The 23,376-nt window shown below is 45.1% G+C and overlaps 1 protein-coding gene across 5 annotated transcripts in view; it reads right to left on the minus strand.

The window, feature by feature from the left end:
• Window positions 1–23,376, minus strand: part of MAP3K13 (mitogen-activated protein kinase kinase kinase 13) — a 74,629-nt gene that overhangs the window by 21,951 nt on the left and 29,302 nt on the right. For 4 of the 5 annotated variants that reach the window (XM_085303909.1, XM_085303910.1, XM_085303911.1 and 1 more), the window contains one exon: window positions 5,838–6,412. In XM_085303909.1, coding sequence (XP_085160035.1) covers window positions 5,838–6,339 — 502 coding nt within the window. In that variant the 5' untranslated portion in view covers window positions 6,340–6,412. Of the gene's footprint in view, window positions 1–5,837; window positions 6,413–17,580; window positions 17,646–23,376 lie in introns of those variants that run through there. The other variant, XM_085303912.1, reaches the window with a different exon arrangement.

The raw sequence follows: 23,376 nt of genomic DNA on the forward strand, positions 1-23,376 counted from the left end.
GTATTCTTCACCAAACAACTTGAATAATTTCTGTCAAAATGCTCATAATCAGTATTTAAGACAGTTCTTGAATTAAATAAGGAAAGAATACCTTTACAGAGAAATTGAGAGAGGATCTGCATTTATTTTTAACTCACAAATAGATTGCTTCTCAAAGACAGCGGCCTGTTCAGCTGATGTTCTGTGTTCCTTGATGAACAGTATTTTTAGTCAAGCAGCACTGGAACTATTCCATTGTAATGAAATAGCTGTTTCTTTGCATGGGAAAAGACTGCCTTTCCTACCAAAGGCACATGACTGTCATTTATTTCCCTGAAGCACCCAGAGTTTGTGCCTGGTAATGGGTAACTATGCTGATATCACTTAGGAGCCTTAGTTGTCTCTTAATACCACCTCTTGCCCTTTGCAATGGGGAAAGCAGAGAGAGATTGCAAACAAAGCAAGCAAAAGCTCATAGCTTGGTCCTGCAAAGTAACTCAGTGTACACTTGGTGAGAAAGACCCTTTCCTGATGGGGCAAGTCTGAACATCCCACCTGCTCCCTGAATCCTGAGCACTTCTCCTGGTAAAGAGGTTCTGGGGCAGCAGCACTCACAGTCACAGCTTCCAAAAATTCAAGACAACCAAAGAGTCAGCCCATATACCACCACAATAAGACAAAAATCCATTAAAAAAAACCTTTCACTGTACAGGAGAGTGCCACTGCATTTACAGCCAGTCAGTATCACAGATGAATTTGGCTCACATAACACAACGAGCACTGAAAAGCTTCCCAAAGAAACTGAGGCTGGACGAGAAAAGCAGTGGACTACATTCAGCTGAAAAAACGGGGTTTGTCAGCATAAGCGGTGCAAATCTGTATTTTCCACTACAGCACAAATTTAATTATTATTTAAGAAACATTTATAAATTACTCCAGGTACATGCTCCCTACAGCTCCTCAGAACTACCCTCAAGGACACCTTGGCAAGGTTCAATGCCAAAAAATCGAGTTCATCAGTTCCACTGAGGGGGGTAACAGGAAAGGCTGGAAAAGAGAGGGCTCACAGCCCACCACTGGAGAGAGAAGCAAGTACAGCTGAGAGTCAAGACCATAAACCTGGAGAGCAGGTTATAAAGCTCCCCCACCGCCTATACAAATCCATCCTCAACGGCCCATAATACCTAACAACTTGAAACCAAACTGACTTGCCTAAACCAGCTGCAAGAACTTGGGTACATGGCTATGATGAATAACCACAGTTAACGCAGTGTGCTGAGGCCTGTCTAGAAGAGTAACACTTTAACGACAGAAGTGGCCCAGAGACATGTCTGGACACACTAATCAAGACGAGGCTGCTCTGTTAGCCCAGTTTCAGAAGTGTGTGACACTGCTTGGCTAAACATCTTCCGAGACCGCACAGGTTCAGGGCTTGCTATAGCTCTCCTAACACTTAGCGTCCTCCATCAGATGAAAGAGGTGGACATCTTCCACCATGCTGAGGCAGTTTTTACTCCAGACTCTCCCTAAACAAACCTATGAGAGATTTCCCCTAAATAAGTTAAAGCATAGTAGCAATAGGAAATTAGACCAAGAGCTTGCGTTTCTAAGGCAATTAAGAACTATCGAAGCAGAACGACAGGAATGTGTTTTCCATGGGGAGGAAACGCTGGAGCAGACAAGCAAGCTGAGCCACGGAGTCAACCTATTTGAAACAAATTTTTGTTGTTAGCCAGGGCTGGCCACTCACCAGCATTGGCACTAAGACAAAAAGCATCACCGATTTCCAAAAAGCCATGAACAAAAACACGCACACTTTAGAAAGCACCCTGCTCTCCAAGTTTACACATAAATGAACACAGTGATGGTAAATTTGCAACTAATGGAAAGGAAGGTGAAAGCAACTCATGCAAATAGATTGTAAATTCAAAGAAAATGGTTCAGGAGTCTAAGGAGCCTATAGAAAACACAAGTCTTACTGTAAAGTGCTGAAATTCTGATAACCCAAATCAAACAACCAGTAGAGGCAAACTGAAAAACTGAGTACATCTCCATGAAAGCATCCACCAACAGTCTTTAACACCTGGGTAAACAACTGGAAAAATACAGTTAAAAGTGAATTTCTGGGTAAAAACCAATGCTTTTAAACCTCAGAGAATTAACTGAGGGTCCAAGCAATACAAAAGCAGACACTCCCTACATTAACAACTAATAACAGCAACTAGCACTGCTTAATCAGCTCACACAGACCCCTCTGCAGCAAGCCAACGTCCAGCTGAACAAACCTCAAGAAAAACACAACCCTTGATGATAATCTCAAGCACTGAGGAAACCCAAGAAATAATTTCAGGAAGAAGAGAATGTGCGGTCTTTTAAAAGTTATTTCTCCTTCCTATCCTTTTCACCAATCACCCAGTCACTAGTCAAGCCTCGTAGGCAGTGTGGACCCAAGTACTAGCCGTTTTCCAATGACTTGAAATCTACTTCTCCTTTACTTTCTATGACCACACCACTACCACCACCATATCTTAGTGTTTGGGCAACTTCTGCTCACAGAAGGGGAGCAGCTGCCTGAAGGTGACCAGACCAGGCAAGCAGGAATGCTGGTGAGCAGCAAAAGGACTAGAAAGCATCTGCAGGCAACATGGTGTCTCATGGCTTAAGGACCAAAACCTCCTCCAGTCAGTGATTCAGCCCAGCATGAAGGAGTGTTCTTGGATTAGCTGAAGAACGTAACCCCTCCCACAGCAGTGCCGTGAGCAGTGCTCACCTGTCTCTCCAGCCAGCCCAGGGAGGCTCCTGTCCTGCTACCTTGCCTCAGTCTGTCTGTCTTAGCTTGGCTAGTTGTACCACTGTGACATGGGTACCTGGACACAACACCTGCAGGGCCCAAGGACAAGCTGGTAGGGGTAGTACTACACTGTAGATCCAGAAAAGCATGTTATGCATGTCATCCACTGCCCTCCCATGCAAGCGCAGAGCAAGCTCCAGGTATCTCTAAGGTGCTCCACAGCCTCAACACAGTGAATCAAAAACGAGCTGAGGTCTAGGGCTGTGGCAGCCAACTCCACTCCTCCAACTCATAGTAGTCATTCATGAAGAGGGGGAAGTTCATCTGCACAGATCTGTAGGACCCCCAAAACGTGAGAATAAGCTCGCCTGAGAATGAAACCATGCCAAACCTCCCTCTACTGCTGAAAGGGCCAGAGACATTTCCTCAGGCTGTCTTCTCTGAACAAATCCACAACACTTGCACAAAGTCAAACCAAGCATCCACTGCATTCTTGCTAAGAGACAGCAAAAATAAATCCCAAACATCAGTTACTGAATGAGTAGTTCATGACCAGCAGCAAATGAAACGCACAGGCACGGTGGCAGCAAACAAGAACGAGGTCATCTGGAGAGTAGAATATGGATATTTGACAAAGCCCTCAAGCTTCAGCACAGAATGAGGTCAACAAGCTTCACCACTGGAAAGAGCAGTACTCCTCCACTGACACCAGTGACCTGTCCAGTTGAACAGCTCCTCGAAGAAAAGTGTCCCTATTTCACATTCCTTTATGACAGAGAAGACTTCAGAGAAGCATCTAAACCACACAGGCCACACACAGGAGAGGCAAATTAATCTCCATCCCTGACACGTCTGTAGTTGTCTCAAAATTGTCCTTTCAGGAAGGGCTTAATACAACATGTTCTACGCTGGAGCGACCTGCAGAGCATGCAGGAATTTGGAGCTCTGAACACACGACACTGAGAACGGCAGAGTACTTACGCACGTACCAACAGGAGCTCCGCGCAGATCCCCTAAATACAATGACGTTCTCAGCAATTCACTTTCATGAATTAGTGCTTAAATCTTTTCTATTATCTTATTATAAAGAGGGATCCAGACTTTTAAAGCAATCTACACAGAGCCAGGAATCACAGCAAGCAAGGTGCATTTGCAGTATGATACGGCCCTCAAACATCAAGGCAATTCAGAATCGGAACTTCCAGTGTTAAGGATTGTATAGTTTTTGCTCTGAAAGACCACGTAAAAATCTGGATTCCTAGGTTTCATGAAAATAATTAAAAAAAAAAAAAAAAAAAAAAGGAGAAATTAGGGGCTGAAGACCCTGAATTATGAATATTCATTTGAGAACAATAAACACACTGCACTTTGCATTCTCTTCATCATAACAGTTTCTAATATAAAACTGTTACTATTTGCTGCCGGGGGGAGGAGGGGGGGGAGAGAAAGCATGTCCTTTCCTTGGAAAATTTCAACTTTAACATAAAAGAAATTTGGCATACAAACCAAAGCAGCATGACACAGATATACTCATACCATGATGCCTCAGAATGATATTTGACTATTCAGAAGCTCAGCTTCCTCTACGAGAGAGGCGCAGACACTTCCAACCAGGCGCTTCCTCTTCCAAGACGAACCACATTCAACTCTGCATAGTGTGCAATCCTCTAGTGCTGTTAATTCCCCAAGGGATCTGCAGTCGCATTTTTTATTTATGCTAGGTCTATATCAACCCAGCATGCTATATAACAGCTTTGTTGTTTCAAAAACTAACCATTGCCAAGCGTAACCCCATTGCTTTGGGTTCAGAGAGGATTTGGTATTGCTGTATGCAGAAACGTAGGGCTCGGGCAGCCTTTGGCAAGTCCAAGGCAAGTATCGGATGGCTGGGCAAGAAGCACTGATGGTCACAGTTACATTTATATGTCCAACTAGCAGATTTTGTATATATTTCAGAGTTTGTACATGAAGTTTTTCTATGCAGACCCCTGCTGTTTTGACTTATGAGCATGCCCTCTTGCCTCTTTAGGGGATTAGTCTTGGGCCCAATTCTAACTCAATATAGAGAACATACTCAGTCCCTAAAGAAAATCATAAAGCTTCATGTTAAGAACTGTTTCCCATCAAAACTCTGGCTTTCAGATACAAAACCATCTCAAAAGCTAACGACTGGTTTTCCAACAGTTCTGCGTCAGAAAACCATTTTACTAACACTGAGCCACGACGACGGCCGCACACAGGAGAGTTCTGCTCCCGGCAGGGGCACGGTGGCCGGGCTGCTCCCGTTCTCAGCAAGCAGGCACCCCAACCGTTTCAGCTCCTCCAAACAACAGCTTGTTCTACTCCCATCTGCCATTTCCCTCCCCCTATGCTAGGGGAGAAATTAGACACCAAAGGCATTACGCACTCAGTTCTTAAGCTTTCAGTAGCCACTAAAGAGATAAGTATGTGATTATTTGGGACATTATTTAGTCCCAAACTATACCCGTCACCTTTTTTTTTTTTTATATATATATATATATACACTTATTTCCATGAAAAAAATGTAAGCATTAATGAAAACTTTCCTATGTAGGTGCTAGAAAGATAGAAAATGGACATTATAAACAGTGAATTGATTCCTGACAAAAAGACACAGAAGTAACATGCTCACAGATAAGCAATACTTCTGCTATTTGGCACTCAGCTGCAGACAGCCTTCACACACATGTGCAGGAGGTTAAGTTCATCTGGCATGAGAAGACTGCAAACGCAAAGTAGTTGGTATGACCCCTGTGTTTGCCACAATTATTTCTAATCCTCACTTACACAAATGCTTGGTTCAACTTCAGACTGTCACAACGGTCCAAGGCATGGTCTAGAACATGCAGTTTTTTCCTCCATCACTAGCTGCCATTGCTGCAGATGATAGCTGTTGGATGTACATACAGGATTTCTCTTTGCAAACCCGTAAGAGAGCAGCAAGACAAAAATGGTCACATAGGGAGCTGGGGAAAGGTCCAGGGCTGATTTCCTCATTTTCACATATTCCCCCAGAAAAAAAATGAAGGCTTGCTCCCCTGCTTACCTTGCTGTTGCAATTTGTAGTCCGTGGAGTATGCCTTGCCTATGATGTTCCACACCGGCCTCAGACAGCCAAAAAGTCCCTCAAGAAATCCACCACTCCCACTGCCTGATCTGCTGAACTGGACTTTAACATCGTCTGCTCCAGTGTTGTTTTCTCCATCCATAGTGTTCCTGTTGCCCTGAGGAATGGGTGTTTCGGGTTCATCCTGCTCTCTCAGCTGCAGCACGCTGTTCTCAAATTGGTCCCTAGAGTCCTCACTGATGCTGGTCAGCACTGCTGCAGTCACTGGGCTGTTCATGTTTTCTATGAGGTCTGCCTGCAGCAAGCCCTTCTCGCGCACGTCCTCTATGAGTTCGGGCGACGGGTGGTTTCCCGACGGTGCGTGTTCATCGTGTATCCTACTACAGTCTTTATCTTCACAGAAAGCTTTGCTGATTGAGTTTGGAGAGGAAGACAAGCTCAGGCGCTCCTGAGTACTGGCCATGATGCTGTGAGGGTGCATCAAGACGACAGTCTGATTTGGTAGTTAGAGAATTAGCACAACACAATTCAGATACAACATGTAGACCCAGTACCTGGAATGAGAGGAAAAAAAGAACAGTTATCAAATTTAAGTATTTTCACAAAGTGCTTTTACAAAGGTGAGCTGATAATTAACTTACACAAATGATTGCTGTTACTTAGTAAACAATTACTATATAAAAGAAGAAAAATGATTCCAACAGAAAGTCCACTCACGCAGTGCAAGACCTGCTTCACTTGGAAGGCATGAATTTTTTCCTCAGTAACCTATTGCAAGAATTGCCTGGTGAACAGACACTTAAAAAAAAAAAATACAGAAAAGCCTGAAGATCAAAATTTGTCAAGACTTTTTACAGCAAAGAACTGTCTCTTCATGGTTACTACATAGCCTTTAATAGACCGACCCTCAGCAGTTTCCCAGCTCTGATACAGGTAGCGTCTGGTCATGGTTCCTCGGTCTGCTACAGTCTCCAAGCTCAGGATTCCCATGCAAACCCTTGAGACAAGGTGTTAGGGAACCAAAGTACAGCGATACTGGTGTACCAAACCACCCAAGGATGGTTTGCACCTGCTTCCTCAGAGCTCCACCTAGTTGGGACCATCCCAGTCCTTTAGTTTAATACTTTCAAGATCAATGTAGCAAAACACGTCGGTTCTTTAACTATGTACATATTATCCTTAAAAGAACTTCAAGAACAGTATACCCTCCTATCTGATCTCCCATCTTCTGCAAGCCTGATGAGCACCTCCTCCTGCTGCTTTGCTTCCCCTTGATAAAGTCACTGGTAGTCTGCAGATAAATTCAGAGCAGGCGTCCCTCTCAAGAAGTTTGTCCATCTCTCCCTTTGCGACTTGTCCCACCAAAATGGCTCGTTCTGCAAGCCAGCTCAGCCCCACCTTCGGGCAAAGATCTGCATGCCAAGCTGGGCCGCTAGCGGCCAGCCGTGCCGTGCCGCGCCGCACAGCAGCACTCACCCCGCACCAAAGTGCTTCTCTCGAGTACAGCTGCTTCTAGATGCGCGTTTCTAGCTTCGCGCCAGAAACTGCTAAGCGCATTCAGCCTGCAGTGGAACAAAGTCCAATCTTAAATTCCATCCGAGGTTGAGAAGAGAAAAAAAAACATGGCAAAGAGAAACTATTTTGTTAAAAAGTAAGATAAATCACACTGGGTAAAAAGTCCTGGGCTCTGCAAACAGCTACTGAAAGGAAGAACGAGGTGGCCAGGTCACCTGCAGCCAATCATAAGGGAACAGCTCAGGCTCTGTAGGTTCTCAAGATGAAATTATTTCTGAGCCAAGAGAAAAGGTCCTCGGCTCAAGCCCTCTGCGCCAGTCCCTCCTCGCCAGAGCGGCGTCCGCGGGAGGCACCGGCGGCGGAGGCATTGAATGGGAACGACCCGCAGCCTGCTTCACCTTCACTTACTCCCGCCTGCTCGCGCGGCGGCTGCGCATCAAAGCGTCATTAGAAGAACGTCATTTAGGTGGTAGAGTTAGTTCTTGAACAAGCAGCGAAACGGCAAGGGAGGCAAAAACTGTGTCACCGTCTGTGTCCATAAAGGAGCTGCACTCAACTCGGGCGGGAGCCTCGCAGGGGGGTTTCCCTAAGCCGTCTACGACCAGTGTCACAGTGGCCGGTTCCTTGGTTTTAGAAACTGTGGGGTGACAATGGCAACACTGTTTTTTATACCACGGAATATTAGCCAACCTAGCTTAAAGGTCAGCCTCACTCTCCCCTGCATGAAACTCTAGAAAAAGAGCCAAACCAAGAATTTGAAGAAATAACATCCCCACGAAAGCGCTTCAGTTTTAAATAATGGCAAGTGTGCAAAGCGTTAAAGCAGATTTAGAGGATAAAGCTGTTTTGCTGCTCTGTGATTCTCAAAATACACCACTTGGCGCAGGCCGGGGTTTCGCTCTCGCCTTCCTATGCGGCTTGCCGACTTCAGCATGCCGCAGCACGTGATTTACCACTGAAGGAAGAGCTCTTGTACCCATACACCCCTGTTTCATGTCTCCCTGATTTCTAAACATGTTATCAGTGTACATCACCCCCCTGCTCCATGTACTGCTCAGCATTGCTTAGAAAGTTAAGCTTCTCTCTCATCTTGCTGGTGAATCACGCCCCACTACATACATGCGCTATCCTATAGCGGTACACACGTTTCAAGGTAAAGCCAGAGATAGCTACTAGACCACCCCGACTCTCCGTTTCCCTTTAAATTCCGGCATTATTTTCTCTGCAGGAGCCTGCAGGCTCCCACCAAAATCAGGGACTTAACACAGCAGGCAGCGCAAAAGCGCAGAGAATCCCTTTCCTAGGCAGCGATAAACCCCACCAAGTTTAGGCGAGCCAGGTGCGTTTTCTGCCTCGCACAGCGGGCGACCGCAGAGCCAGGGGCGCTCCGGCTGGAAAGCCATCAGGTCTGAGAACAACCACGTTTACCTTCCCTCCTCGCTTGCAGCGGGGCTAGCGCTGCCGAGGCCAAGCCGGCTGCGGCTTTGCCCGGCCACGGCTTTAATGCAGCCAAGAGCGGGCCCCCGCAGCCCGATTTTTAGGGGGTGCAGTGAACCCGCTGCTTTGAGAGGGGGAGGAGGCAGCTTTTATTCTAAAATGACACCGCATCAGGCCAAATCGAAGTAAACCGTTCCAGACTCGCTGGGGCGTAGATGGCAGCTGCTGCCATAATGCATTAACGTCGGCTTGTCAGGGAAATGATTTTTTTTTTTTTAATCATCTTATATTACAGTAAATTCTGCAATGACCAACCTCTTTCCTTCGCAAAATCTAATTTAACCCGGGCAAATTAGGTTTTCTTTGACCTTGCCATCTCTTCAAACGAGGGATGAAGCCAATATTTCAAGCTTTACTGTCATGCCTTACCTATTCCTTTGGTCAGAGCACTAGTGATATTGCTAAGCTTCGTAATACTGTACTCTTGCAAAAAAAAAATATATATATATATATGTGTGCATGCATATATATAGTTTCTTTCAATGTAAAGGAAAACATTTTACTGAAAGTTTGAAGTTTCATTTTATGCAGGCTCTTTGCCATTTGGGCTGTCTTCGAGCCTGTACATGCCTGCTGAATTTTTACAGCGGGAAGTACAGTCGAGCAGGACTCCGTTTTTATCTTTACGATGCTTGTGCTAGAGCAGTCAAGAGCCGAAAGCCGCATGCGTGCGTGTGTAGGAGGACTGCGTGTATATTTAAGATGCTCCGATTTCACGAAGCGCTTCTGCGGCAGCAGACTTCCAGGCGGAACCTCAGATCTGGGCTGTTTTGATGAGTTCATGCACTCTGTAGCTTAAAAAGAAAAAGTTATTTTATGTCTGTAAGGAACTTTAAGGCTCCGCGTAGTTCTGTACGATGCCAAGTTCTTGTGAATAACTCCGTTTGCAGGCAAAGCATTTTTCCAAGCAAAGCTCCACCGTTCCCCGACAGCAGTAACACAAATGGCACAGACAGCCCGACCTGCTCTTTGTAAGTAGAGAGAAGCGACGGTTTAGCCAAAGGGGCACAAGAGCAGGCGAGCGGGTTTTCTCAAGGCGTGCTCCCACGTCGCTGGGTACCATTTCCACTCTTGCACGCACGCACAGAAACCAAAGCACACGAGATGCCTATAGACAAATATTTAGAACGGTGTCAAAGTGCCGCCAGGCCTGAAGACGTCGCATTTGCACAAATGCCATGCACAGACCATAAAGAAAGCAGTTTCTTTAAGGAGGTGTCTTAAAAAGAGAGCAGCAAAGCACAGTTCCAGCTACAGCCTGCAAAGCGGAGAAGCTTAGCACGCCGTGCAGGCTGTCTGAGCGCAAAGCGTGCCCCGCTCAGTTTCCCGACAGCGCAGATGTCTAGTAATACTAGGTAAATTGCCCTGAAACGCTGTTTCTCACGTTACGCAGTCAAACACGATCTGCACTTGCATTTTCCAACGTACAAAGGAAATCAAGGCGCGTAATGTATTCCTGTGATCCACACTTACGGACTGAAAAACAGCAGTTGGCAGAAAGCAGCTGGCTGCCACACGGCACACATCACGGGCAGCAGAGATTCCCACCCATGCCATGCTCCCGTTCAGGCCTGGAGCTGCCTCGCATTTTCCCGGTACGCAGCTTGCTTTCCCCCTCGCGCTCTTCCGGCTACGTTAGGCCCGGAGAGGCAGCTACACCCTTCTGCGCCGATAGCACTACCGCGATTTGTAAATGTGTCTTCTTGAGATGAATGCGATGCTCCTGGCTTGGGACACCCACCTCAAAACGCGCTCAAAGCTGTGGCTAGCGCAAGAACGCAGGAAGCGTGCTTGCAAAGCACCGTCATCTCACTCCACTTTCTGCAGCCCAGCTCTGCTCCGTTAATCCCTTGTGACCACCTCTCAATTTCCAAAGGGAATTCTTACAACAGGCTGATACACAGCCTGCTCCTGACCAGGCGCAACATATACCTTTGGCATATGGAAGAATTGAGAGCTGCTGACTTGACAAGTACTGAGGCCTTGCTGCTCCCTTGTGACCTTTGATTCGAAATCATCCGCCTCTCTTATTCCATGGCGTTTCTACGAGCCTGGTCTCTGCATGATCTCTTGGCTTGGGAAGTGCTGTACGAATGGGACACGTTATTTCCCTGCTCTTTCGTGGTTTTACATTACATGCTAAACAGCCTTGTGTTTTGCTCCGTTGTTTTGAACACCGACCATAATAGCAGGCTTGTTAAGAGAGCAGGAGCTACCTAGACGATCACAGCGCAATCTCTTCTTTATTTTACCCAAAGCACAGCTATTCAGAGAAGGAATCGCAAATGATCTTGCTCTAGCACTCCATGCTGTCTATCTGGTCCCCTCTCATTTTGAGGGTGGGAGAGGAACTGCAACCACTTACACACACAAGCACGTGATACTTTTCTGACTGACCCTGAAATAGTCCCAGTCTGCTCCTTCTTGTATGCACCTGACATACTCTACAACAAAACAGCAGGTTTAGCTGGGAAAACTAAGATGTTGCAACACTAACTTTTTTTTGGGAGGGTGTTTCACCCCATTTTTTTTCTGATTGCCATAAATATTGGAACATATATGTCGAATTTGTTTTCCAGTAAATGCTTTGATGCCACTTCAGCGTAAGATGCTTAGCTTTTGCAGATACTGTTATCATCTTTCCCGAGCTGCGCGGTAGCTATTGCTTTGGGTTTACAACTATCGGATACTAAAACATTAGCAGAACACTTTGACATAGCCACAGAGATTAAGCATGTGAAACCCCAGACAAGTAACTGCATGTTGCATGAAGCTACATCCAAACTGTGACAGCAGAAACTAGCATTCATGTGCCTGCTGATTTAAATTTGCCTTACAGCCTTTATGCAATTTGTTCAGTCTGTAGCCCCAAACAAATAGGGGCTTGTCATTTTTGGCAAAAGTGATCTTAGAGTGACAGTCAAAAATATATTATAATTGTATCCGCGAGAAAAACAACTCTTTCTATGTTTCTGCTCTGAACCTTTGCTGACAGTGACAAAAATAGTACTGCATACCAGCCAAGAAATATTTGCAATAGCTGAAATCAAGCTCTGTGTGTAGAGCCAGCTGGAGGTTTGCTATGCACCTTATACATTCCAAATAAGCCCTTCAAAAGAGAAATAAATGGCACCTAGACTATCACATGGTAAGAATCCATAACAGATGGGAGTTAAAGGTTCACCTATCCTCCTTACCTGCTTCCACAGACCAAGGGGAGAAAAGGATCTGCAGACAGGGAAGTCTCCCAGGACAGTCCCATCCAGGTCCCAGGGATCTGCAGCTCACTGACTTTCTGCATCAACCGTATGCCTCGGTATTTTTCTGTTTCATAGCCTACAAAGTATTTTTTCCTGCACAAACACGTCAAAGAATTTTTTAATCGAAAACTTTGGCAATTTCTATGCTGTGGCAAGAAGTTTTGTAGCTTAACCAAATGTTGCATAACGTAGCATCAACTACTGTTTGCTTTCCAACTCTTACCTGCTAATTCCAGTCCTCAAACAGAGCCAGTCACCGTTTCAATGACACCTGAACTCCATTTGTCTTCTGGATGTTGTGCAAGCTTAGGGAGCACCACATCCTCTTCTCTGACATCACCTTTCGGGCCAAACCATCCCGCTCTACCCAGTCATTCATCCCATGGAAGTTGTTTAGCATCTTTGATCATCTCTCTGCACCATTTCCTCAGTATCATCTTAGATATGAAGACTAAAACCACAGACAGAAACGCAGATTTGGGCCCACCACAGGAACGCACCAGGGCATAAGGATGTTTTGTTTTCATTTCTCACCTAATAATTCCTGTAATCCTATGCGATTTCTAAGTGTGCCTCAGAACAGTAACTTCTCCATATGCCTGATGGAACCTTAAGATCTCATTCTTGAGTGATAAAAGCTAGTTCAGAGCCTTATTCCTATATATACGATGTTAAGATTTAATTGCATTTATTTAACACTGCATTTGACTTATCATCCAGTTTCATGACATCTTTCTAGTACTCTCTGCAATTGGTTTACATTTTCATTCTGAATAGCTCACTTTGAGAGAAAAGCTCTTGCTTCAGAATATTCCTAAATGATGGATAAGGGAAGGAAAGGTGTAAAGAAAACAAGTAGAGCAAGCTCCAGAACAGCCCTATGACGACTTCTTTTTCAGTGAAAATTTTTTCAACGTTATTGTCTATTTATCCCTACTCCTATTCCATAACTTTTAACCAACTAGTAATTTGTGGTGTCCCACTATAACTGCTTAGTTTCTTTAAGAATATCTGGTAAAAAGAGTCTCTTGTCAAAATCTCAGTGGAGTGCCTCAACCAGATCTCCTTTTTTTCTATACGCTCTTGACTCCTTCAAAGACCTGCAGTATGTTCCCAGGACGTTACTTCCCTTTACCAGCGCTATGTCAACTCTTCCCACTACATGATATTTGTGCACCTGCACTGGGTCTCAACACAGGAATGGATTTCCACCTCCTCAAACACAGGACAAGTATTTAACCAGGAACCTCTTCACTGTAAGAGCACAAATTTGAGGGGTGTGAGAAAAGAATGCTTGATCTGGAGGAAAAAAAAAAAAAAAAAATCAAGCATCCACTTTTCTTTTGGAATGAGGAAGAAATAACGCAAAAAAAAAATCACCTTTGTGAACACAACTGACAAAGAGCCAGTGCCACCCTACTTTGCATTTGGGGAGGCCTCCTCAACTCATTCCTGGGAAAGCTAGATTGACTCCTATTTCACCTGTGTGCTAGTCAGCTTTGCAAAGCACTGTTTGTGAAATAAGCAGCTTACATAACTGTATTTTCAGCACCACAGACAAATGCTTCCTCTATCCTGTAGAAGGTATTTCTGGATCTGCTGAAATGTTGCTGTGTTCTTCCAGGGCTTTGCATTCTTCTGCTCAGAAATTGCATAAGCTGCTGCCATAGGAAGTAAGTGATGTTGCATAATGATTCTCATATTCACTGCAGGATTCGGGTACTACGTGATATTCCAGTTGGAAAGCAGTCCCCTTCTCTATGTTTCTAAATTGAGGTCCTTGGTGACTGTAATGAGGACACCCTCCCAACCACCTGCCCTCGGGGGAAAGGGTAGGAGCCAAGGACTGCCTTGTGCAGTACTGCTAGAACAACCGTACAGCGCAAAATTTGCTTTAGCTTTGAACGTTCATTTGCTGCTTCTGTTTTCCCCTGCTCTGCTGGTTCGCACGTATAGAGCTATGCACAGATGTTAAACAGAGGTTTCACACACAATGTTGTGATGCCTGCTGGACAGCCCTCACCAAAGGCTAGTCGATACTGTTTCAAAACATTTAACCGGCATAAAAGAAAGACTAAACTCTAGCCCTTTCATACTGCTGAATTACTACAAGAAGCAGCCGATTACAGCATTTAAATTCAAAGGTTTTACAACTACAAAAGCCAGCCAAATTCAAAGTCAAGTTCACAGACACCTTACAGCTTCCTTAACATCACAACATTTAGTCATGAAAACACGCTACCACCACCACCACACTATACCTTGCTGTTTCTGCTGAAAGACTATTTTCCCCCAAGGAGTAGTGCAAAGTTTAATTAATGTCTGAAAAATCTTTGAGGATGAAGATCAATATCCAGGTACTGTTTTCAGCAATCCAAAGAACAAATCAAAATCTCACTTGAACTCACATGAGGCATCAGACTGGTCCCAGGTATCATTCATTCACATGCTTATTTTTGAAGCAGATACTAACTAGTCAGTATTTGCAAGGCTGACATGAGAACTATACGCATGAATTTCTCATCACTAACAGCTTCATGCCCTGTACCCAGGGTTAAATTAATTAAGCAGCTCTCTATAACAGTGCAAAAATCCCTGGGGTACATGCAAGGTATGTGCCTGATGCGAAGAGCAGGGGAACACGTGAAACGCAGCCGGTGGATGCCCAGATGAGGCACGGCGGTAGCGCTAAGTTGTACTGAGCGAGCACCATAACACTTTTGCAAGGAAAGAGGATTATTCCTCGTTAGAGAAGGCAGCACAATGACTTTCTCGGGAGCCTGGGCTAAGCCCGTATTACCAGCACGGCGTACGGGGCGAGAGCAGCATCCGAGAGGTGCGATCCCAGTCTGAGGCCACCGGAGCCGCGAGCAATGGCAGCACGTTCGAGACGGCGCCGCGCGCGCCGGCACAGACCGCAGGGCCGTACGGGACCCTCCCGAGGCCCGGTGTAACGCGTGCCACCCGTCTTCCCCCCGAGCACACCCAGCTCCTCGGTTCATCCCTGCCAGGTAACTTTTGGCTACAAACAGCTGGTTCTTCCTCCCTCACAACATCTCTCACGAGCAACAGGAGCAGCGCAAACAACTGTGGGTTCGCTGGAGGATTATAAAACCGCATGCTTTTTACAGAAAAATCTCTTCTGCACCCTGGCCTACTCCCAGTCATCGCTAATGCCTTTGAACCCACTCCAACATCCGACTTTGCAGCAGATTTCAGAAACAGGGAAAGAGGCTGGAGGTCAAAGCGACCACGGAGCATACAGCAGGGAGGGAGTAAATCCACACAGGGTTTCTGTTCCAGCCTGTCTCCGTATTTCGGCAGCACCTACCAGCTTGCTATCCAAAGAAGAATATGTTTTAGGTAAAAATATTTTTTTATTTTGCAAACAAGCAAAAGTGAATTGCTGTAACACCACAACCGCAGCAGCCTGCGAAAGCCTATGTTCATTGCCGAACAGCACGTTCGCTACCCAAACTGTGAGGAACGCAAGGTGCCAAGACGCCGGGTCTCTGGAGCCAGGCCCGGCCCAAGCGCCCAGCTCCCGAGAGCGGCAGCCTCTGCTGCCCGCACAGAGAGGACGTCTGCCTCAGCACACTCGTTCTGATGCAGTTTTGGGCCGTGAAGCTGTAGAACCAGCAAAGCCTGCCGCGTTCTCCAAACGCTCTCAAGTGCATCGAGGGTCATGCACTGGCTTTGAATCCGTTTCCATGACTGACATCAAACACTCGTACATACCAGCTTTATTTAAAGATCCTGTTCTTTTGAGAAGTCTGGAGACCTGTTTCACACACCTGAGCTGCAGAAAGTCTGCGATGGGTACAGCTCTCTCCAGTCTGACCACAGCTCCCTTCCCGTATTTGCTGCAGAAGTCAGAGAAAACAGGAAATACTCTAAAACCTTTCTTATACCGGCACTGCTTAGAGCAGAACCATATTTTCATAAATCCCAATTTGTGAAGCAGCTTATCGCTGAAAACATTTTCAAACAAATCATTACCCAATTTCCTGATCCACTGGAGATAAGCCCCTTGCCAACTCTTTTCAACAGGAGACAAAAGAGAAAGGTTAAAAAGGCAAGCAGAAAAGAAAACATACCATTTTTTAAATACATTTAGCCAATCCCATGTATATCTGAGAAATGACCAGAGGGCCTGGGAGATAGTCAGTGCTATATGTTATTTGCTAATTCCAGGCAGAGGGGTCAAAATTCAATCCCAGCTACAAATCTACATAGCGGGCAGCTGGGGACAAAGACAAACTGAGCAATAGGCCTGCTCTACATCAACGCGACAGAGCAGGGGCCAAAACTCAAAATATGCCACGTAAGGAATAAAACTGGTGTTAAAGCCAGAATAAAATAAAACCAAAATCAAGATTTGTTTGCTTTTCCCGACAGAAGCCAGTCTAAGAGAAACAAGAGGTTCAAAGTGCCGTGACTCTCTAGAAACAAAAACCCCACGTACGTTCAGGGACCCAACAGAAGAGATGGGGAACAAAAAGTACTAAAAAAAAAAAAAAAAAAAAACTTTTTAAACGCACGGGTCTGTGCTCCTCTCTCCTCTTCAGCCCAACTTAAAAGGCACAATTTTTCATTTACTTACAAGGGAGGCAGTGCTTGGTCTGATTAAACTGCTGCAGTGCCCAAACGCCCCCCTTCCAGCATCCCTCCCCCCCCCCAAAAAAAAAGGAGTGTTTCCCCTCATTTCACTGCGAGAAAACATGACATCAGGCTCCGTGGCCAGGTAAGCAAGAACACAACCCATGTCGCCCCAGGGAGCGGTATCGTTAACCGAAACGGCGCTGCTCCCGGCTCCCTCCTCTGTTAGGGAATCAGGGGGTAAAATAAATAAATAAATAAAAATAAATCATGTGTTCAGCACAACAGACGGTCAGAACCGCTACTTTTGATAATAAAAGAGCGAATTCCTACCAGGCTGCTAAGAAGAAAACCGCATCTCCTCACCGTCTCAAGAATAAATTTTAATGATGCATTATTGTAATACAACAGACTAATTGATTTCTTAGCACACAAGATAGAAAAAAAATTACAGTTGCCTAGAAGGCAAAAACGCAGTTCTGCTTCTTTACACTATCTCGAGTAAATCTTGTATCATTCCCTGCATATTCCATAAGTACCTGTTCTCCATTGCCATTCCCTCCCCCGGTAAAAGGGGGCCACAAGAAAGATAACGTGCAAAACTGTAACTGAAAAATGTCTATCGTGCTGACAAGCAAAAGGAGAGGACAGCTATTACGTTTCGATACCGCGACGGATAAATTAGGGTCTCGCGTTTCCCTTGCCGTCTCTGCCTCGTTTTTGCAGTGCCTTTCCCCCCACAAACGCAACGTCCCTCCGTCCTTCTCAAATCAATGGCGAAAGGGTAATGCTGCCCATTAAACGCCCGCAAGCACACACGGCAGGAAAGGCATTTTCGCCTCCTTACTTACAAGCATCCCGAATTCCTGCGCGATGCTCCATTTTCTCGCTTTAAAAAGATGGAAGGAAAAAAAAAAAAAAAAAAAGGAAAAAAAGAAAGAAAAAGGGAAAAAGGGGGGAAATAGGAAGTGTTGCAAAATAAAAGGAAATTCCACCCACACACCCCTGCAGCCTGCTGCAAAGAAGCAGCGCCGCGCGCTGACGTCACGGATTCATGAATGGATATAAACGGGGCCGGCGGCGAGCCGGAGGGGCAGCCCGGGCCCGGCGGCCCCCGGCGCTGCCGCCGCCGCCGAGCTCGCCCGCCCGCCGCGCTTTGTCGCCGCCTCGAGCCAAGCGGGAGGGTAAAACGGCATCGCCGCTGCCCCTTCCTCCTCCGGCGCCCCCGGGGGCATCTCTCCCGCGAGGGTTTTCGCCCCGCTCAGCGACGTATCGAGTGACGGCCATCTGCCGTACGAATCAAATGCATTTGCTAATCGGGAAAAGGAGTTTATTAGCTCTCCGGCTTCTGCCGGCATCGCAGACCCAGGGCATTATTATTAAAATAACTAAAATTTAAGCATGCACTTGGAAGGGAGCTGCAAGAGGAACAATAGGCAGCTTGCATTCAGCTACCAATGCAAAAACACCCCCCCCCCCCCCGCAAATAAAATAAAATAAAATAGAAGTGCTGGCAGGAAAAAAAAAAAAAGCGTTCAGCTCTCCAACATTCACAACAGCAGGCAGAGAAACGTCCAGGAGCCAAACCGGTTTCCGAACGCAGCCCAGCGGGGCTGTCACCCCCCCCCCTCGCAGCCCAGCAGCCCGTGCCAAGGCACCTACTTGTCCCCGCACACCAGATGCCGGGACGCCGGGCATCACTTTGAACACCCCCGTGGCTGCCTGGTAAGTGCCCACAAGAGAAGCTATGATCCACTTGGATCTGGACAGAGTAATAATGTTGCCTTATTTTTTTTAAAATCTTTGAAATAAGATGGGGGGGGGGGGCGTGGGTAGAGGGATAGTGTAGTGGTTATCTCATCTGCTTTACATGCTGAAGGTCCTGGGTCCAAGCCCCAGTGGAACCAGCACCAGGAAATCTTTGGGGGGTTGGACTAGGCGATCTCGAGAGGTCCCTTCCAACCTTACTGATTCTGTGGTTCTAAGTGGAACATAACCGGGAATTAAGGTCAAGGTTTGAAGTCAAACCTCAGCAGGAAGCTATGCAGCTGCACCATCTCGGGGTTCACCCGGACTAATCGATTTGGTGTCTAGAATTCCTTCTAACAGCGTGGCCTCCTGGGATATTAAGAGTCAGAATTTCCATATTTTCACTGTCCCTTCTCCTAGCAAGTAGAAAGCAATTAAGCTAAAATAGGATGTCCCAGAATTTATTCTGTGTAGCACATCTTAAGAGCGTGCCTGAGACATTCCCACCTTTCCTTATGGAAAACGGATAACGTCCTGAAATAAACTGGGTCTGGATGCAATAACAAGGCGAACCTGGGATTGGAAAACAGAGGAAGGGCAGATTTTGTGCTACTTAACATCACACAAGCCAGCACCCACTGATATTAGCTTTCGTAGAAGGAATAAAAGGGAAGCCTGCAAAAGCCTTCCTGAAATCTAGAAAATCCATTCCTATGGAGACAATACTTACATAAAAACACATTTATAAGGGGGGATAGGTTGGTGTTTACATGTGTTAGGACAGCAGATGATTTTTAACATGTCTTTGATATGAGAGCTTGCATCTCAAAGGACAGCCAGAACAGCACGACCAGCCAATTCTTCACTTCTCCAATTCCTTGACACCAAAACACATCGTATTTTGGGATTCTAGGTCTCTCTACACATTTTTTTTTTCTAGCATCATCTCTTCATCTCTTAGTTGTACCACAGTATACTAGAAAAAACGACTTCAAAGAATTGGTATGATACGAACACATTACTATGCTTTGAATTCAACAGCAGCCAAGAGAACTTGAGCTTTGAGATTTGGGACTTTGGTTTTTGACTTGAGCTTTATAGAGCTGGCCTAGCAAAATGCAAATTAATGTAAATTCCTTGTTACCTACTTTCAGGTTCACGTTCTGGTGAGGAAATCTGATGAAGAAATATTTATCCTTTAAAGCCAAAAGTCTCAAGAACCAAATAACAAGATTTCCATTTAGATAATGCAGTTCAAACAAGACCAAGTGCTACTGCATGCAAGGGAGAAGGAGGACCTAGTCTGAACTCCTGCCTGTCCTTCCTCTCCAGAGGACAGTGCTTGGCTTTTCAGCTGACCTGACCATCATACTACAAAACCAACAGATTTCTATTGCATCTTCAAAACACAAACAAAAATGGTAAGCTGCTTTCTTACCCAGAACAAGATGGGATAAGATCATGAGGTAGAAGGAAAGAACAATACAAGTAAGAAGCGGAAGAAAAGGAGTCCCATCGCTGAAGAACCCGTAAATATAGAAAATTATTTTCAGAAGATCAGGGCTTAACATCTCCAAACACAAGGCTACTGAATTTAATGCAAATAACCACCTGAACTCACTATGAAAAACAAAGCCATCATTGGCCTAAAATTGATAGCTGTTTACAAGATCATATTGGCAGCCAGCAGCAGCATTGGAAAACAGAACAGTTGCAACCATTTATAGAGGTTTTAAAAATAACCCACATTACATACTCACCATTGATGCATCAACAGAGCTAACTTTTTAAAGTCAATCACTGTTAGAGGAATTATTCTGCCCCTCTCATTCAGACAAAAACACTGGCCAAACTAGGTAATTCTTTTTTGAAGATGCCCAAATACGATTCTATGGTTGAGTTCAGTAGCAAAGACAGAAATTAAAGACATTTATAACAAATTAAAGAATAAGGACGACAGTGTAAGGTATAAAAACCTGAAGATTCATAAGGCCAGATGCAAGTACTAGTGACAAGGTCAAAGATGGCAGGATTTCTAAAAGGATGTAAGAGTGATACATACTATAACCAAGTAACTAGACCATTAGCAGATACAGCAGGCAAAACTAGTAATCATGGTACAAAAGGAAAGATAAAAGTAGTCAACAAATATCTTTTCCCTATATTTGAAAGAGCGAGGATAATTAAGTGCTTTGGAGTCAATTAACAACTAATAAGAATGTTATACAGCATCTGCTAGGCATAATGTTTCAAGTTGGCATGTACTATTAAATTGAGCCCAGTCCCAAAATAATCATTGAACAAGTTCTTTGACCCAGTGACCTTCAATTTTAACAAACTGGAAAACTACCGAAACTGCAGAAGACTGAAGATAACATTAAGCCAATATTCAAGAAATAGTATAAGCTTGCTATTTATGGGCCTGGCACTTTGACACTGATCTTGGGCCAAAATCCTAATACAAACTTTGACTGAAAAGAAAGGGCTTTTGGTCTGCTGCAGAAGGACCATTCATCCCAGCATCTTGGCCAGTAACAGACCCACAGGGAAGCACATGAGAACAAAGCAAAGCCGTAACACTTCAGTGGTGTATTCTGCCAAAAAAGCTGAAAATTTAAAGAAAAATTAAAGTGACTGAAAGGGTAATTTCACGACTGTATGTCCATGCGGTTGTTTATAAAACCACCCTGCACACTTTCAGAGGTACAAGAGGAACCTCACTGTGAAAACTTTCTACATGGAGGAACACACAGGAAAAGTGAAGGAACAAATGATTCTCTAACAGAAGAAAACCTAGGCAAATATTTGTGTAGGTAAGATGGCTAAAGAGACGTTTATTCCAAAGTTCTAAAGTCTGTAAAGTCTTTGAGTTGCTTTTACAACCCCACAGGCATAGAGTCCTCTTTTGAATGCCCTAATCTTCAGTGGTGGGTGACAGGAAGGAAGGAAGGTCCTACTAAAAGCATCAGACCTCAGTCTTCAGGTTTTTAACCAAACTCTCTCCAGATTTGAGATTTTGAGAAGTCCTGCTTGCAAAGGCACGTGAATCGAACTGGAATTTGACAGGACTGGAGCCAAGAGCCAGGGCCTAGAAGGCCATGATGAGAGCACCAGAATGGAGGCGCCATCCCAGGCTTACTTCCCTGTGGAAGTCCTGCAGAACCAGGCAACTGGCTCTTCTACAAAGTTTACATTTCTTTCAAAAAACAGCGTAGACCAACATCCTTCAGCAGTCTTCTGTGTGACCTGGGAACTTTTTCAAAGTACCTAGTACCCGTGGTGAGTGCCTAAAGAATACGAAAGAACATACTTCAGTTTCAAACAGCCACCTGGAGTGTGACCAAAGAAAAAAATGGCTGGAGAACAGAAAAATCCTGGAAGTGGGACATGGGCAACATCACACGAACAGGCTAACCCAGCAAGCTGTGATTTAAGTTGGAGACAAATAAAATACAAGCTGTTAATAAGGCAGGCCATTTGTAACAGGACAGCCACAGTGACTGCAGTCCTTGAGCATCTCCCTTTTCCTTGTGGGGGTTGCTGAACCATCACGGCCTCCAGCTCGTACTGCCACTCATACCACCACTGCAAAGTCTGTAAATGAAAGTGCTACCAGTTTCCATTACACGAGGCATCTTAAAGCAAAACCACTTTTTGTACAGCTACTACCTGATCTTCAGATCAAGCACATTCTGCAAAGTATGACGGCAGGAGTATGCAGGAGTACATACAGATGTGCTCTAGCCTTGTACTGCTTTTAGCAATGCTTTAAGAACAAAAAAAGCACAAAAAAAGAAAAAACAGAAAAGGAATAAAAGACAATGAAAATACAAAAAGTATTGTGTCTTCCTCTGTTTGAGCCTGAGGCTGGCATGAATGCTTATTTAAGGACTCTCTAGACGTTTTTTTCCAGTGAGCCTACTCTTCCCAGGTGAGCCTTGCCTTTCAGGTCTTGAACATGATAAAAGTCTGTGCAGTTTTAGCAGAAAGGCACGCCATTACATAGCAAGAGCACGCACTGATGAGGCTGGGGGAAACATGAGGCTGGGAAATTCAAAAGATTCCCTCCTCCAATTTTTATCTTCCTGGAGGAAAAAGGCCCAGTTCCTCAGACATCAGGAAAAACACTGCAACTCCAGCAGGAAGGAAAATACAGCAACATGAGCAAGGTCACAACCTGCTTCACTGCTGTCCTAAACAGCAGCTGCAGCAGCAGAAGAATAAAGTTCTTTGCAGATTTATGGTTGTCTTGGCCAGCCAGCAAGAAGCAAAGAGTAGACACGTGAAGCAGAACACGCTTCTAGACACCACCCCTGAGGTGCTGAGGAGCCACTGAGGTCTTTCTCCTTTGGAGAATTTGATGCTACCTGAAACTACACCGACTTGGGCCACAACCTTCCCCTTGGTCAGGGGCCCCACGTAAGGGCACTTACATTTAACTTTCTCCAAGCTGCCCATGTGTTTGCACAAAATCTGCAGGAATTTCGTTATCTTAAAACCTCTATCACTTTATCACATGTGGTTGAAAGCAGTGAATAGGTTGGAAAGTTATCAAGGAGAGGATGAACAAACAGGAAGTCATGCTAAATACAGATCATCAGGAGCATGGTACCCAAGTAAAGAGAAGAAAACGTGTTTATCTTCTAGTTTTTTTTCACTGAAGTCATTCGCAAAAATCTTTAGCAGAGGCCCTATGAGGAATAAAGAGCTATCTGTTCAGGGAAAACTGCCATAAAATAATGTTCCTTCAAGAAAACATTCCAAAATAAAGTCTCTCATATCAATAATTAGCACTGATAGAACTGCCAGTCATGAGAAATATTGCAAAAGGTTTCTGCAATGCTGACTGAGCTTCCAAAGGCAGATGCAGTCACCTTTCCTCTGCCCAGCTAGGAGCC

The sequence above is a fragment of the Rhea americana genome, unplaced genomic scaffold, assembly GCF_003343005.1.
Source record: "Rhea americana isolate MKP2758 unplaced genomic scaffold, rheAme1 scaffold_200, whole genome shotgun sequence".
Classification (NCBI taxonomy): domain Eukaryota; kingdom Metazoa; phylum Chordata; class Aves; order Rheiformes; family Rheidae; genus Rhea; species Rhea americana.